This window comes from Danio rerio, chromosome 13 (assembly GCF_049306965.1).
Source record: "Danio rerio strain Tuebingen ecotype United States chromosome 13, GRCz12tu, whole genome shotgun sequence".
Taxonomy (NCBI): domain Eukaryota; kingdom Metazoa; phylum Chordata; class Actinopteri; order Cypriniformes; family Danionidae; genus Danio; species Danio rerio.
Genome location: NC_133188.1, coordinates 20629089 through 20648062, shown reverse-complemented (window position 1 = coordinate 20648062; position 18974 = coordinate 20629089). Strand labels below are relative to the sequence as shown.

Here is an 18974-nt window from a genome sequence, read left to right as displayed (position 1 = left end):
AGTCAGACCGGAAGTACAGGCAGTTTTTCTGTCATCGCGCAGAGAGAAGCAGTCAGCGCCTAGTGAGGTCATCTGCTTCAAGGTGCACCTGAACATCGCCTGTGGTGTTAAAACGAGGTGTGTGAGACATATATCACCGATTGACTCATTGAACAATAGCGCACATTTGTCTGTTTCGATGTTATTGTTATGTTAATGTTCGTAAGGTTGTGTATGCTACCTAACGTTACCGCTGTTTTATCCGGTTGCAGGGGGTATGAGTAACAATATGCTTATAGACATGGATTATTGTTGAATACTTTATACACAAAAAATAAAACTATCACTTACAGTTCAGCATAACAGTCTATCGCTTTTAATTAAATGATTTTCAAGTCGTAGAGTGTGTTTATTTTACTTGTCCTTGTACATGTTCAGAGCAATGAGGTTCAGAGCTGTTAGCATTAGCTACGACAGTTGTAAATATGCGCTTTATTTCTCAAGATTTACGCTACATAGAAATTATTTTCTACAATTATTTTGTTACTTTCTAAACTAGTCAGATGTGTAAATGTAAAAGCTACTGCTATTCTTTGCTTTTTTACATGTAATACTAAGCTAACGTTACTGTTGATAGTCATTATTATTGTTTACACTCGTGCATGAAAATTTAGGTAAAGTTGGTTTTATGTTTTTTTTACATTCAGACATTCTCTTTAATAATATAATTTCAGGAAAGTATTATTTGCAGATTCTAATAGGAAATTCATATTAGCAGCCAATGATTATTAGAGTACAGCATTCACAGTCAATTAAATAGTGCTACTGTTGTTTTGAAGTCGTACTTGCATGCTTATTCAGACCGAATATTCAAAGTAGCATAAGTAATGAATGGAATGAAAATTGAGGTAAAGTTGGTTTTATTTTTGCACATTCGTTCAGGGACAACTTGTGACATGGCCCCTATATTGTTTACCATAGTACTTTGAATATTCATTGAGGTAAAATTGGTTTTACATTTGCACATTCGTTCAGGGACAACTCTACGCATGGGCTGGTATAAGATTCTGACGGTATGATAACCTTGGACAAAAATATCAGTATCACGGTATTGTGATTACTGCTCTAAAATAAGTTCTTTTAAAAGATTTTTTAAAAATCCTTTTCCCCCCAATGCACACAATATATTTCAATTTAGGAAACATCTAAAATATTTTGGAACAGTAGCTTTTGTTGTAGAGGTTCCTTTTCTGCTGGAGATACTGTTGCTCTAAAAAACTAAATAAAATAAGTCTTACACATACATACCTTAGGAATGGTATAACAGAAATTATTGGCGGTTAAATTGTGCAAACCCTGGTATACCTTGAAAACGGTTATCGTCCCATGCCTACTTGTGACATGGTCCCTATATTGTTTACCATAGTACTTTAAATATTCGGTCTAAAATCGCACGCAAGTATAACTTAAAAACATCATTAGCACTATTTAATTGACTGTGAACAACATTGTACTTTGATCGTCATTGGCTGCTTATATGATTCCACTTTTTAGAATTTGCAAATAATACTTTTTAGAAATTATATTATTTATTGTAAAGTTTGAATGTGCCATAAAACCCAACTTTACCTCAATTGCATGAAAATAACCATCGTAATGAAGAGCCAGTATTAATCCCTCTTTCTTAATAATAGTAAACAAAATGTGTTTCTTTTTACTTCACACAGTCTTAGTTTTATTTCCACTTTTTAAACTATTTTCATTTGACTCAGCATTCTTCATGGCATAGATCTGAAATGTCAAGATTAACTTGTTCAGACAAACAAAGCTTGAACAGCTTCTAAACTCAGTTGAGTTTCTCAAGGTGATTGTTATTGATTGAAATAACTCAGGCTTATTTGTGATCTTCACAGAAGTCAGATAGGATGTCTGGAGATTTGCCCTTGAATATCAACATTAAGGAACCACGATGGGACCAGGGCACATTTATGGGCCGGGCTCAGCACTTCTTCATGGTGACGGACCCCAGAAACGTGCTGCTATCCAGTGAGGTTTTAGAGGATGCCAGAGTTACTGTGGAGAACTACAGGTATGTGAACACAATCCAATACCATGCAGCGTTGGGCCGTCCAACATTCAATATAGGCGATTGCTTATGGCCCCGCGTTTCTTGGAGGGCTCCACGAACGCTGCTTTTAAAAATTTACTATGAACATAAGCATGTGATCATGGACAAACACGTGATCACTAATCATGAACAAAGGTCAATGCACAAACTCCATTAAATGTAATTCAATTCACAACGACGGTGAGGAAAAAAAAACTCCACATTTGAGCAAAATGAACAGCTCTGAATAATACTTATATGACAAATAACTGAAAACAATAATAAATACACAACAACAGTGTGAATAAAAGCAGAAAATATTAGAAATATACTCAGCAGCATCATGCTCTATTTTGCATAACACTATCTGCGATCGACTATTGGGCGAACTAGAATAATGTAACGTATTTCTACACAGATTCAATATATCTCTCCAAATTGCTCAAGTTTGATAGAAACCAGAAAAAAACGTAAGTAATATAACGTCACAAGTGTCGTTGCTTTTTTCAATCGATCTTAATCAAATATTAGTTTGAAATGAAATGGCATTCAAACACATCTTTCCGGACCTGAAAAAAAGGAAGAAAAAAAAAGCAGAGGAAGAAAAGCTCCAAAGAAAACAAAACTTGCAAACTTATTTGTTTAAATATGAGTAAATATTTTTACATATGTATTAAAGGTTAAATATGTTACTGTTAATAAAAATGTACACACTTAAATTTTAGAATTGTATTTCTTTCTTCTATGATATACGGTACATGATATACTTTCTTCTATGATATACGGATATGATATACGGTACAGGATGTCGTGAATCTTGGCTTTCCTTTCCAAACTAGCTCTTAAAACAATGTAGCATAGGTTTGTTGTTTGAAATGCAATGCTAATCAATCATAACATAGGTTTAACCTTGGTCTTGGGTGTCAGCCTTGATCGTGTATTCATGCGTGAACAGCTGCAAGGTTTTGCTTTATTTCGAAGAAAAGCTATGGCGGAAAAGAATCTTTTAGATAATCTTTTAAGACAAAAAGAATTAGAAAAAATGCACTTGCTATTGTTCAGTAACAGTATGTGCTAAAAGTTGCGTTCAGTGACAAAATACCAGGAAAGTTTTCAGAAAAGCAGGTGTTTCTCCTTCCTATTAAAGAGAAGATCCTAGTTAAGATAAAAATTTATTCTTAAAGCATCTTAAACCTTAAAAGAACTCTTAAGGTCAAATGTGTTAAGAGTAGGGAGGATGGCTTTTTATAAATTACCATTTTGGCAGCACGGTGGCGCAGTGGGTAGCATGTTCAACTCGCAGCAAAAAAGGTCGCTGGTTCAAACCCGAGCTGGGCCAGTCTGCATTTCTGTGTGGAGTTTGCGTGTTCTCCCGGTGTTCGTGTGGGTTTTCTCCGGGTGCTCCGGTTTCCCCCAAGTCCAAAAACATGCAGCATAGGTGAATTGGATAGGCTAATTTGTCCGTAGTGTATGTGTTTGAAGGAGTGTGTATGGATGTTTCCCTGTGATGGGTTGCAGCTGGAAGGGCATCCGCTGCATAAAACATATTCTGGATAAGTTGGTGGTTCATTCCACCGTGGCAACCCCAGATTAATAATGGGACTAAGCCAAAAAGAAAATGAATTAATTAATTTACAATATTAAGATATTTAACAACTTGGGAAAATACAGTGTTGATTTGGGTCTGTCAAAGACTATTCAGACAGACACTTTCAGATCCTCTTTATTGAGCTTTAGTTTATTTCATTTTCATTTATAGCATGTACCCATGTGACTACAAATAATCCAACAGTCCCACTTAAATAGATAGCAATCAGTACAATTGGGATGAGCCAAGCGATTTTTGTCTTGTTCTTGAGCCTATAAATTATGTTAAGTTAGAAATGAACTGTATTTACCACACTTTTTATCTCTAACAGTTTCATTTTTGTTTTAAATGATGTATCATGCACTTCATTATTTTGTAAAAGTTAAAGTCTGTTATGAAATACCATAACCTTCCCTGCTCACTCGAAATGACGTTTCTTCATTTCTGGTTACTTGGAATGCCTTTTAGGAGGGGCCATCGTCAGGGCGTGTATCGTTTCTGCCCTGCTATTTTTTTTAAGACAAAACTTTAACAAGAATATAAATATGACAGTAGCGGTTCTTGAAAGAATGAAGAACTGTACCAAAGGAATATGCCTCTGTAATTGAAGCTATCTCTTCTAGTATTGTTTCTTTATAGAGGTATTTCATACTCTAAGAATGCATCTTTTCTTCACCCTGCTCATACTTTCTGTGGCAAGTTTTGTTTTTCATTTAGCAACAAGAATAACAATAACAACATATGCCTACTATTCCAAAAAATAAATAAAAATAAACTGATTGGTAAAGCAAAAATGTTATTTTTTATTGGTCTAAGTTTACTCAAAATATTGATTTTAGGCAGACCCGGCTCCAGCTACACAGATATTTGGAGTCAATTAATATAAGATTTTTAAGACAATTTTGACAAGAACATAAATATGACAGTAAATACATTTATTTTTTTATTAAATAAATTACATTTCTGTTTCTGTTCTAATCAATAACAACAATCTTAATAGTTATTAACTATTATTATTATTAATGTTATGTGCACTACTGGTTAAAGTGTGAACTAAGATTGTTTTTATTGCTCACCAAAGCTGCTTTTATTTATTCAAAATTCTTGATACTAAGTTGATTTTCTGCTCAGTTGTTAATTAATATAGGTGCACATTTGTTAAATGTTTCTTTGTATTATCAAAGCTAAAAATATGTTTAATAGGAACCATTTCCACCACTGAAGTTTCAAAACGACAAATTTATTTTTAATAACTGTTTTTTTAATCTAAAAAAAGATTCAACTGTTGTTTTTATTTAATCCTCTTTGCATAAAATATTAATCTTTTTAAAAACAGCAAACTTACACTACCATTCAAAAGTTTTGGGCATCATGGTTTCCACAAAATATTAATCACCTTCTCATTGGTCAGATAAGCAGAGCCCAGTGCCACCCTAAATTCCATTGAGTTGCTGTTTGAAAAGCTCAAACAAAAATAGAAATGCCTGAAAGCACCACCAACCTACAAATCAACCTACGAATGGCTTTTATATGTCTCTGCATCTTACACACATAACAGTGAAACTATTTTAAATCCAATATACTGTTTCCACTTTCCATTTATATCAATCTATTTTATATTCCTGTTTTGATGTTACTGTGCATGTGAATATAATGTCCTACTTCTCAGGTTAGGGGTTGTGAAGCCTGGGCTAACAGAAGATGCACTGTGGAGGGCCAAATACATCTACGACTCCGCTTTCCACCCAGACACAGGAGAGAAAATGCTGCTAGTTGGACGCATGTCTGCACAAGTGCCCATGAACATGACTATTACAGGCTGCATGCTTACCTTTTACAGGTAAGAACACTGCCACTCCTGATCATTTTATTGTTCTGGACACAATATGTGCAGAAACTCTTAAAATGTTGAATGTAAGAGGCCAGAAAAGGAAATGGAGTAAATCTTTCCATAGTCTGGAATAAATATCCCTGCTCTGTTTAGTGAATATTTCCTAAATGAGTCATCATGGAGAAGGCGGCACTCCTTCTGAGTCTGCTGGTTTCATTCAGAAGCGTTTACTTGGTTTTATGGTAGTACTTTTGCTTTTAAATATGGGACAAAAAAAGAATGCTTTAAAATTGAGGCTGGTTTCAGACTACCCTTTTTTTTCTGGTTTGTGTAGTGTCATTGAGAAGGTAAAACTTGTACCTAGCATCGCTTTTTTTATGTCATTATATTTTTTAGGGGTTTTACTTTTGAGTGCAGATTACAGAAACAAAAGCATGGGGATCAGAGAGTGGGAAAGGATCAGCAAAGAACTTCAAGCTGGGAATTGAACTCAGGTCACCGTGAGCATCTCAGTGCTATATGTTGATAAACTGAACCACTAGAATAAAGATTTGAGATATTGGTAATATTATAAAGCAGGAGTTTTGTATGCATAGTTCTACAAACCTTTCCTGTATTACATATATCCAGCTATCAGCACAGATATTGTCATCTCTCTTATTTTGCTGTATTAGAGAGATGTGTAGCTCTGTATTAGAACTTCTGTTCCGAATGGTCAATGTCTTTGCAAAAAAGTAGTTGAAATTTACATTACCCTTCAAACTTTGATGAATCAAAGTGTTTTCAATTGCATGATTTTAAAGCTTTTTTTTATCTTGTATGAGGTTTTCATGAGGTGTTTTTAGCAGTTTGAAAAGGGAATATTTCACACATCCGCCATGGAAACTACAATATTGCTAATATTCACAGCTGAAGACTGTGCTTTACTTTCAGCTTTGGAGTATATAGAAAATCTATCATTTTTACTGACTCCCAAATCATGCCTCCAAGTTATGGAATCTTAAAAAAATTATCATTCTTTGATTGATAATATTTTAATTAAATTTCACCAACTACAAAATCAGTTGTATCACATTTTTTGCTGGGTTCCAAGACATGTCGGGCTTTCAGGAAATGAGCGAGCTGATGCAACTGCTAAGGATGGTTTAAGGCAAGTATTGAACAAATGCCAAAATTCCTCCATCAGAGATGAGACCTGTTTTTCAATGTCTACATTTTAAACAAGATGAGTGGGATGCTTTGAAAGTAATAAATTACATGAAATACAACCTGAAATTTCACACAGAATTTTAAAACATTTTAAGACTAGATCTGATCAAGTAGTTTTTACCAGATGTCATACTGGGCATACAACAATAACTCATTGTTTTTTGCGCCAAGGTAAAAACCCTACCCAGTGTTGGTACTGCACGATTCCCCTTACATTAAAACACAATTTACTGGACTGTCCTGCTGTTTTTTTTATGAAATAACCTCGCTTAAGGACATTTTTAGCAAAAGCTCTTAAGGACATTTTTCTGACACCAGAAAAGATTTTAGAATTTTATCATGTATCAACACTAAAAATCGTATTTAATTTGTGTATTAATTAATTTGTTAATTTTTTTTATTGTATATTTATTATTGAAATGTTCCTGCCATGAAAATAGCCTTGGTTGCTGACATGGCATTAAATTAAAAAAATACATTACATTACATTTGTTATTTGTGCAGGCCACGTGACATGTACATTTCAAATGACAAGCAAGCAAAAATAATCCTCAAAATTATTGAAAAGAATTAAACTGTCACTGATAAAAGAGCAACAGCAAATAGAATAGAATAAAAAGAAACTATTGAATCAAGTCTGCTTATATGTTTTTAAATTCAAGTTCCAAGTAATTAGTTAACAGATGTTAAAAACCAAATGTTAAATAACACAGCATAGTCTTTATTACAGGAACTTTCTTTGTTTCTTAATAAAGTCCTACGCTCAAGAGCAGTGTGGTTTTGGAATTTTACTGTCAGCATGAGAAATATAGCCCATTGACCCTTTCACACGGATAAAGTTGCACCGTTACTAATCAATACTGGAGTATTTAACATGATACAATACTGCTTTTGGTTAGTATCGATGCGAGCTTCGCTCTCCTCTCATCAGCAGCAGTTAACACAAGCACAGTATTAAGAAAATGTATAGAATATGGATATTTTTCAATATATCGTATCGAAGTTAGAAATTCCAGTATCTTGACACTATACTCGATATTAGGTTTGTATAACATAGTTTGACAAAATTTGCTAGTATTTGACCATTTAGGCTTACAACCTAACCTAAAGTTAATGGTGAAGGCCGAAATTGAAACATAAAATGTTTTTTTAATACTAGCACAGCCGTTGGGTTATAAAGTATTAAAAATTGATAAATCAATTTAGATAACTTAAAGGCCATTTAAAAGTATTTAAAAAGTCTTTAATGCTATTTTACAAGGCATTCAATTCGGTATCAGTATGCTAAATTTTACCCGAGTTAAATTTTGAATATTGGGACGCTGTGTAGATTATGAAATAAAAAAAGTCCTGCTATATTTGACATCACTCTGCTTTGTTTACTGCACTAACCAGGGAAACACTGTTATTCCTGCTGCTGTAAAGACGTCACCTGCTGGATTAACATTTTTATTCAGTGTATATAAATACAGTCTTAGTTTAAAATTTTTGTCTTGCAATCAGTGTTTACAGAATATATTTTGCAAGTACTGATGTTTGCAGTTCTACTGGTTGAAACCTGAAGTGGTGATGAGGTCTTAAAATGTATGCAAAGAGTCTTAAAAAAGGTCTCAAAATGTATTGAATTTCAATCTTTGATTCCTGTATATACCCTGCAATAACACTGCACGACTATAGAAGGTTGGTCTGTTCATCCAGGAATTCAGAATCCAGTTGTGAAATGTGAAAATACACTATATAACTTCTGAGAAACACCTCATACATGCCCGCTTCCAAGTATATAGCCTCATAACTTCAGCTAATGAAAGAAAAAAGGTAATTTCACAATGTTTTTTTATATAGTCGTATAAACGCATCATAATAATTTTGAACAATTCTGTAATGGAAACCAAACTACTGATATAACAAATCCCATCATGGAGGACCAAAAAAATGTATGTTCCAGAACTGTGTTAATATTATGTTGTCCAAACTTGGCATAAGATTTAAAAAGTTTTCTTTGTTGGCCCATTTGCAAATGAGTCATTTTGTGCAACCACCAACATGTGACTCAAATTTCAAGCTTGCGTGGGAGATTCATGTGCCTTAAGCGTTGTCTGTAGAAGAGTTTGTAATTTTGATGTTCCAAAATGGTAAAAGACAAGTTGCATTTCATGTATTCAGTTTTCTTTCTTCTGTTTTTAGGACCACCCCAGCAGTGGTGTTTTGGCAGTGGGTTAACCAGTCCTTCAATGCTGTTGTCAACTACACTAACCGCAGTGGAGATGCACCGATCACTGTCAAGTATGAAGGCTAAGAAAACTACTGAATGATCTAGATGCATGTTTTTATATGGAGCCCTCATGGCAACCCACGTATTGGGGGTGTAATTTGTTGTTTTATTGCACCATTTAGTGTTCTGAATGCATGGGCCACATTGCATGATGAAACCAAAAGGTGGCAGAGATCTTCATTACTGTCCATGTTTGAAATAGCTATTTATCATGTAAAATTATAACCATTCCTTTAAGATGTAGAATGTTTGCAGTGACGATGCTTGCATTTAATTTAATGTTGTTTGTTCTTGACATCATTGTTCTTCCTGTATCTAAAGGAGACTTGAGCATTCTGCAATGTCAGATCAGCAGTTAGGAGCTCCTTGAGAAATGTTAATGGTACTGCTCAATAAAGCGTTAAATCTAATATGTGCTGTTTTAACCTTTCCAGTCAGCTTGGAGCAGCATATGTCAGTGCCACCACCGGAGCAGTAGTAACAGCACTTAGCCTGAAGGCTCTCACCAAGGTCTGTCCTTACTCTATACTGTTCCTGTATTTAATAGTTAACTATAGAGTAACTTTAAAACCTTTATACATTTATATAAGAATATATAAGCTATAAAACCTATATAAAATCTGTTTAAAATATAAACATAATTGATTGTAATTAATGAATGCTTTAAGGACGGCTTTTAAATAGTTTCTAAAATATTTTGGATCTTAATTCCTTTCATATGTAACTCTGGACCTCAAAACCAGTCATATTTTTTTCTGGAAATTGAGATTTATAAATTATCTAAAAGCTGAATTAATTAAATTTTCATAGATGTATGGTTTGTTGAGACAATATTTAGCCGAGTTGCGACTAATTACAAATCTCGATTATGTAAAATCTAAAATCACTTTTATCATTGTCCAGATGAAGTGTTTAGCGATGCACATTACTAGTCTTCATTGAATAGGATCTTTTCCTAATAGGTTGTTTGCAATCACAAAGTTCTGGTGACGCGCAAAATTCAGATGGAGGGCGGGGAGTAAAAAACTGAATGGGAGACGTAGAGGAAAGTGCCTATTTTGCGATTTATACCATATTTCAAATTAGATATTATTAGAAAATAACCACATATGTTGGGCATGATCCTTGTATCTTGAAAAGGGCTGTTTTTCTAATGGGCTAAAATAAATCTTCCTGTCGTCGAAGTAGTAGCTACGGTATAAGCTATTGCGTTAGCCTGCAAGGAAAAATACTAGTGTTTGCAAGCATACCATAGATAATTAATTGAATTAAACTGTCGTGGTATATACAGTTGAAGTCAGAATTATTAGCCCCCTTGAATAATTAACCCCGTTTATTTTTTTTTTTTCAATTTCTGTTTAATGGAGAGGTGATTGTTTTTAACATATTTTTCAACATTATATCGATATCAAAAAATGGGATAGTTGAATAGTTGCTACATTAAAAAATGGCAGCAAATACCCTATATTTGAAATAAAAAATATTTTTTAATATATTTGTAAAGCATATTTACTGTCACTCAGTATAGTGCACCCAAGCCAAGTAAAAGTTTCAACCTTTTTCAGAGAAAACATCAACCTGAAAGTTAAAGTTTAATTTCTGATGAAGGTTAAATGTTTGTATCTTTATTAGCCTATGCTAAAATTGGTTTACATATCTTAGGTTTATTCGTTGACCATGTGGGTTTAGTAGCTGTGTCAATACCTTTGTCTTAAATGCTATTTTTAAAATGTTTGGAAAGTTTATAGCAGTAGTGACTCAATGTCTTATCTCTTCTCAGCACTTGCCAGCTATTATCAGCCGTTTTGTTCCATTTGCTGCAGTGGCAGCAGCAAACTGTATTAACATCCCCTTCATGAGACAAAGGTAAGAGAAAAAGACCAGCTTTAATGTTACGTGTACATGAAATGGAACATGAGTTATTGGGCTTTAAATGTTGAATCAAACTTTTAATACATAATTCTCAAAATCACAACAGAGAGCTGAAGTGTGGAATTCCTGTTACTGATGCTGAGGGAAAACGTCTCGGAGAATCAACTAATGCTGCTCAGCAAGCCATCGTACAGGTGGTGGTGTCTCGAATTGGCATGGCAGTGCCAGCCATGGGTAAGCTTTAGTGAGCTATTACCTATTCCAGAATTGCAGTATATATTTCAGCATTTTCCATTCAATTTCCTTAAACTGGAAAAACTTTGATTAAACTGAATCCATTTTTAATGTAAAATGCTTAATTGTGACAGGGAACCTTTTATTCTGTTACTAAATGTTTAAATTACTGCTCATGGTAAAAGATGCACCCCTCTTGTGCCCCAAAGTCACCCCATTGACTTAGAATGGGGCTGGGATGTCCCATTAAAGTCCATACGCTTATTTCACGCGGCTGCCATTTTTAAAACATGAAAGCGATGCCCCGGTGGGAAAAAACCCGAAAGTATAGGATCAGCACCATAAACAACATGCTGTGGTCTCAAAATCATTCAGTTCAGTTTCATTTAAACAATTAAAAGCTTATTAGGAATCAAACAACATCACAATCTCTTTAGGATTATCCTCCTAGGCTTCCGTTTATACAGATCACGATTCTCTCACTATTCTGTAGATGTAAAATAAAGGTTTATATAAGTCAGCAATTATTATGATTTTTTTCAAACATATGTTAAAACAACAATAATAAAATTATGTGTAGTTCTACTGGTTTTTATAAATAATTATATTCTACTTATAATAATTCTGATGTTGAATTATGTTTGAGATATATGCTTGTAACTATTGACAACATTATTAGACCACTTAATTCACTGGTAAAATCAACATTATATAGGCTAGAGTAGTTATACTGACACTGTAAATATTTATTTTCATGCACAACTCTGTGTTCGCTATGAAAGAAAAAAACATCAAATGTTTGTCTCAGTCATAACTCTAAAATGCGATATGATTATTTAAATGATGTGCACGCTTTCAGTTTCATTTTCACTGCTAAGTTCTGTTCATACTTCACGCACGACACCCAAACGATCACTCTGTGCCACAAACTCAATATTGTTTACAACTTTATTATCTGTTACTCTCAGCAGGTTCTGTTCACTAAAGGAGACGCACGCTTGTCTATCATTAAGTAGGGCGCGCGCCCACACTACAGTGTGTGATTTCCCGGCCACAAATACAGCATTATATGAAGACAAAAATTACATTTTTAGGTGAATTACACCTTATAAATACAGTTTGTGACTCTTTCAACATCAATTGAGGTGTCCATGTCACAGAGCAATGTATGTGAAACAATGAAAAGAGTCGTGCAGCTGCCTTTGCTTCTCCCCTGAACTTGAAAATATGATTGGCAGAATCGTAGAAATGCTGGATTAAGACTGTCTAGTGGGTCGAATCGAGATTGCGATCTTTTTACAATTAATTGTGCAGCTCTAGTTGCTTTATATAATTTATATTGTCAAACAGCCTTTCATATCATCATTAACAGCTGTCAAGTCACTCTAGCAACCATTTTGAGCACCCTAGCAACTTCTCCCATAGACTGTCATTGTAAATATGAAATTATGAATTCACCTCTTTTTATTATTTTTTTTCTCAAACAGCTATTCCCCCTGTTATCATGAATGCCTTAGAGAAGAAAGCCTTCCTGAAAGTAAGTCATCTCAGAACATAATCTGAATCTCTCTGCATTGTGGATGCGTTTTTAAACTGCAGCGTTTCTGTCCACATCTCAGCGGTTCCCAGTTCTGAATGCCCCTTTACAAGTTGGACTTGTTGGATTCTGGTGAGTTTAAGGCAGTGTTTGTTCACTCTCTGTTCTGTTTAAAACAGCGCATGATTGACTTATTTTAAATCTCCACAGTCTGGTGTTTGCCACTCCGCTGTGCTGTGCTCTGTTCCCACAGAAGAGGTGAGTGCTACTAACAGAAATGAATTATTCCCATAGTTTGATTCTCGTCATGCTGAATTGCCTCTTCTTTCTGTCTCTATGAAGTTCTATGAAGGTGAGCAGTCTGGAGCCGGAGCTTCAAGAGAGCATACGACAAAGCAATCCTCACATTAGCACTGTTTATTTCAACAAGGGTCTGTAGAAAGCTCTAGGCTGAAGCCCATGCTGATGTCCTCCATTGCACTGGAGATTAGTGGGCACGACTTGAAGGATAGAACATATTTATTTTTGTTTTTCTGCTCCGAGTTCTATATTTTTGTCAGTTTTACCCATGTTATCGTACCATCCTAAAGGATTATATGTACATTGAAGGCTAGAACCTGCTGCTGGATTTAGTTAAAGATGCTTGAATGTTATCTGCTGCATTGATGCTTCTCACCCTAATCTTGTGTTAACAGCACTCGCATATAGACTCATTTATCAGTATATTCATTACTTTGATTCAGTTTAGACTATCATATGTATATTGTTTTATCCATTAGATTCACTAGTGTTGTTTAGAACTTTCCAGATTGTTTCCAACTCTACTCCTACAGTGAATACAGTTACAGAAATCAGGTGTATTCTGACATGAGTGTTTCCACCTTTCGTGCTCCATTATGTGCCTATTAAAAGGGTAGATCATCCAGAAATTAATATTTGCTGTTAGTTTACTCAGACCATCAAGGAACTGGATTTTTTCAAGCTAAAACCATGGTCCTTGGTGATAAAATTCCATTTAAACGGAGAGTTCACTCAAAAAATGACAATTCTGCCATCATCTACTCTTTTACCTGACTTCTTCTAAACCAGTTTGAGTTTTTTTCTGCTGAATTCAAAAGAAGATATGTTGGAAATCTGTCACCATTGACTTCTGTAGTATATGTTTTTCCTATTATTGATGTCAATAGTTACATGTTTTTAATTTTTTCACAATATCTTAATTTGTGTTCAACAGAACCAAAAAAAAGTCAAGGGTGAGTAAATAATGGATTTTTGCTGGTGAACTGTCCCTTTAAAGGTTATCAGCACTTTTGAGTGTCAAACACATTTAGGCAACACAAAATTAATGCCCATGCTTCCTTCTGATGGTGCATTAAGTCTTACGAATTCTCAATCTATGCAAAAAACTGATCACTAAAACTCTGACAGTGCCTTTATATGGAGTCAATCTAGGGCAATATATACTTGCAAAATAAAAGAAAGTTTGGAAACACTTTATAATAACTACACACTATGAATAATTTGCTAAGCATGAGCAAATAGTGAGTTCATTATTAAGCATTAACTCTACATTAATAAACGTTATTAAGCAGTTTATAACTGCAGCTATAAATGCTCTTGACTTACAACCACATTTATAATGTGCTTAATGATTGTACTTTCATTATTTGTTAATGATTTATTTTTCATTATTTACAAACCAGTTATTTAAGCAAAGTTGGTGTTTTTCTTATTCAGAATGAATTAGTAAATGATTAATAAACTATTGATGTCAACATTCATATATCTTATTAATCAGGCATATAGTAATAGTTAATTTTTTTGTTCATAAATGCTTCATTAACTCAACTTCATGCAATTTTGTGACCTAATCTAAGGTGAGGACTATTTATGCTCCTATAAATCCCTCATAAATGACAATTAAAGGCCCAGTTAAATTATAAACAGTAAAAAAAGGACAAACGACTATTAATTTCTATTCATTTGAAGATACACTAATGAAACTGCATCAAATGAAAAGTAAATCTGTGCAACCCGATCTAAAATAAAATCACTGTACTGTTTAGACATTGTATCCTATTATATTGTTAAATTATTATATTGTTGTTTTAACAAATTTTGTTCCATTTTGACACTCCTGCTATTCAGCAATTGTTTAAACTTTATAGTCATTTTACTTTTTAAATAAGATCATCGTTCATTTGATACTGAGCCTTTAATTGTCATTTATCAGGGATTTATAAAGCATAAATAGTACTCATGTTAGATTATATCACAAAACTGGATGAAGATAAGTTAATAAAGCGTTGATTAACATTTATTGTAACCATTACTATGTGCCTGAATAATAAGATGTATAAACTTTGATTTGAATAGTTTATTAATCATTTACTAACTCATTCTGAAAGATCTTAATAACCTCCAACTACTCTTAAATACAAATGGTTTGTAAATAGTGTGATAATTTAGTAATCCACCAGCCACAAATTATGACAACAATCATTAAGCACATTATAAGTGTGGTCATAAATCAAGAATAGAGCATTAGTGACTGCAGTTATAAACTGCTTACTAATGTTTGTTAATGTAGAGTTAATGCTTAACAAATAATGAATTCACTCATGCTGTTAATGCTTCATAAATGATTCATAGTGTGTAGTTATTATAAAGTGCTACCGAAAGTTTTACAAACAAAAAACAAAGTATTGAGCAAAAAATAATTAAATGCAAATATCCAAAAATCACAATTCAAAAATTGAGAAATTAAATTGGACATTTTTTAGAAATTAAAATGTATTTTGCTAACAAAAAATGAAGAACAACACAGGTGTCAAACTCCGTTCCAAAAGGGCCGCAGCTCTGCACAGTTTAGTTCAAACCCTAATTAAACACACCTGATCAAACTAATTGAGTCCTTCAGGCTTGTTTGAAACCTACAGGTAAATGTGTTGGAGCAGGGTTGGAACTAAACTGTGCAGGGCTTCGGCCCTCCAGGGATTGAGTTTGACACCCCTGTTTTACAAAAACCCGTCCAGTCAATTGCAACTACTGCACCTACTGGGCTGTAAGACCCACCTCAGTGATACTGTGTCTCCAGGTGATGATGTTGTTTAAATGAAGGCAAGTCCGGGCCTGCCGTAAACACGGTAGTTTCTTTGACTCCGCCCCCTTGACAAATCAGGACCACAAAGTGAAACGTGAAGTGCAAAGTGAAAACAAACTTACCGCTGACTAAAAAACTAATCAAAATGACCATTGCAACTGACTAGACGCGTTTTAGTTATTTTATTATTATTATTATTGCAATTTTTTCTGTTCTTTTTATTTCTCAAAACTTAATTTTCCCTTTGGAGTCCTTTATTTTTATTATCAAAATAATTTTTTTAATTGCATTTTTTTTTTTTTTTTGCATTTACTTCTTTTTTGTTCAATACTTTTTGTGTGTGTGTGTGTGTGCAAAACTTTTATTTTGTTTTGCAAGTACATATGGCCCTAGATTGACTCCACACCGTTAACCTTTGTCCTCCATTTTTAAATCACCACGGTTTTGGCTTAAAATATTTAATGTTTTACAGAAGCAAAAGGAAAAGTCCATGAAATCTCAGATGGACTATGAGTGAGTAAACAAACAGCAGCTTTTTATTTTTAGGTGAACCATCCCTTTAAATGCAGCAAATATAGTGTGTGTTTCTATCTGTACTACAAAGATGAAACACACTGTCAAATGCTAATTATTAAGTTACTCTAATATTAGGGGGCTTTAAATCTTTCCTTCCTAAAGGCCATCTTTCACTACTTCCGTTAAACCTTATAGAGCAGAGTGGTTGAAGTCATAGCGTAAATAGTGTGTCTCTGAGATGTTAAGATGTCATTTAAGAGTGGTGAATAGGTAATGTCTATTTGAATATTTAAGATTATTGGCAGTACAGAAGCACTACATATCTCAGGCAGCAAGAGCAAATTATACTGACCAGAGTTCATCAGTTATGCTTATTTGAGTGGCTTCATGTGGCTTGATTTGATCATACATTACATTTCAGATGTTAACAGTGTTGGGAACAACAATCCGGTTTATTAATTGTTGTCAGTAGTGTTTGTAGTGATATAACCTAACAATGTTAAGCTCTCTAATGGGCTCTGGTTGTTACTCGAGCGCATACGAACAAACTTCTATTCCCTGACATTTTGTGCTATTGTTATTGTGTAGTTTCCGTTGTATGGTTTGTATCGTTTCTGTGGATGAAGTTAAAAAACTCTTACAGTGTTTCTTTGCCATCAGAGTCTCACAACTGTAGTTTTTGAGAAAAAGCATATTAAATTGTTATTCTCAATATGTCCTCTGATAGGCGGAAGATACTTCTTGTGGTAAGCACTCCATGTAGACATATATTTAGCCTGAATATCCTATGTAAGCACATTGTTACACTATTGTTGTAAGACGTACCCCAGTGAAAGGCATGTGCTTTCTTTTTAATGCACAAGTTACTATGATGATGAGACACTTAGAATAGATAGAAGTAACTGTTGGATGTGTTATGCAAATATGACTATATGATTGTGATCTATATAAAACTGGTTACACCAAATATCACAGACCTTTTAAAACCCCTTTTGTCAAGAATGATTCTTGCACTAATGCACAGTGTACCAGCTAAAGTTGAATGCGTAATGCACACCAACATAACATACTGTGTTACAGATGCTCAAAGTAATAAATGCAAACTTGAACCAGGATGTTGTTTAATGATGTCCAGTAGAGCCATTCTATCCCTAACCCAACTGTCTAACATTTTACTGGCTGTACACCAAATTATGTAGCATAGTGGTGATTTTTGATTGTACAACTGCACTTGATCACTGAAAATATCTAATTGAGCGATCCTCTAAACTGTTTTTGTGAACGTAATTGAAATTATAGGTGTACACATGAAAGATTGTTCATTGTAATGGATTTCTATCAATCAATCACATTAACCATGATCATTTGGACACCAAATTGGCATGTTACACGAATGAGACCTTGCTAAAATTAATGATTTTGAATTTAGAGCACATATTTATTGAAGCCAGAAAGTTGAGGCAAAAGCAAGCACAATAAATGTGTGAAACTTGCACTCCTGAAAGACCCACTTTAGCACAATTCTAATATAGATATTATTGGTGCTTATTGTGTATTTTATTTTTCCAGCATTTTATATTGTATTGTTACATCCTTGTGTGTTTTTGATCCGGAACTATGTAATAAAGATATTAAACTCTTGTCATAAGACTATTTTTGTCTGCTGTAGAATTTCCTTGTCCAAATTTGAACAATATCAGACATTTTTCAACCCAGAAAGCAAACTGAACTTACAGCAGCTTACACTTTCACACTAATCCTGAACTCTGGATTGATTAAACCTAAAATAGTTTACTAAAAGCATGACAGTGATGTCCTGAGATTAAGTTCTGTCAACTCTGATTGTGTTCACCTTTAACACAAAAGACAGCAGAAACAAAATGCTGAAACACTGAATCACTATGGAAACCAATGCAAAAAGCAGTTTGGCACACTTTTCTTTCTGAATCACATGGTGGGTTAAATTCTAAGTGCTTATTTCTCCCTTTGGTTAGTTGTGCATTATTTTGTAATCTTACACTTAAATATTTTTTTTTATCAGTTGTGCTAAAACTATTGGTAAAAAAAAAAAACATTCTTGCCTTAGGGCAATGTTGAGATGTATATTGAGCAGGGGTCCCTTTGCCGACACCCGATATAGAGCAACTATGATAGTTTGTTTTTCTTCCACGTTTGTTAAAAGCAGAAATATTAGTGAGGTGAGACCAGCAGGGGGCGTTTAACCTGCGGTCTTTGTGGGTCCAAATGCCCCACTGTATTGATAGTACTACTCTATACTGCTTAGTGAGTTTTGTCTTTCAGATGAGACGTTACACAGAGGTCCTGACTGGCTCCTGTTTTCCCACAGTACAAAGACATGCGCTATAGGTGAACTGGGTGAGCTAAAGTTGTCCTTAGTATATGTGTGTGTGAATTAGTGTGTATGGGCGTTTCCCAGTGATGAGTTGCAGCTGGAAAGACATCCGCTGCGTAAAACATTCTGGATAAGTTGGTGGTTCATTCCGCTGTGGCGACCCCAGATTAATAATTAAGAAACTAAGCTGAAAAGAAAATTAATGAATGAAGGAAAATCTTGTGTACACAAAAAGCCTATTTCTCTCGAATATTGTTCACACATTTGTCTGAATCTGTTTGTGAGAACTTCTTTGCAGAGATAATCCATCCACCTCACAGGTGTAGCAAATCAAGATGCTAATTAGATAGCTTGATTACTGCACAGGTGTGCT

The 18974-nt window shown here is 34.3% G+C and overlaps 1 protein-coding gene across 2 annotated transcripts; it reads left to right on the top strand.

The window, feature by feature from the left end:
* Positions 1-17889, top strand: sfxn3 (sideroflexin 3). Of its 2 annotated transcripts, XR_012388703.1 has the most exons (12): positions 1-117; positions 1893-2068; positions 5344-5514; positions 8899-8997; positions 9421-9496; positions 10767-10852; positions 10965-11092; positions 12580-12629; positions 12712-12761; positions 12840-12887; positions 12972-14270; positions 15148-17889. XR_012388703.1 is itself a non-coding variant. In NM_001080664.1 (11 exon segments), coding segments are annotated over 10 exon segments (969 nt in total). In that variant the 5' UTR covers positions 1-117; positions 1893-1904; the 3' UTR covers positions 13069-13554.
* The last annotated feature ends 1085 nt before the right edge of the window (positions 17890-18974 follow it).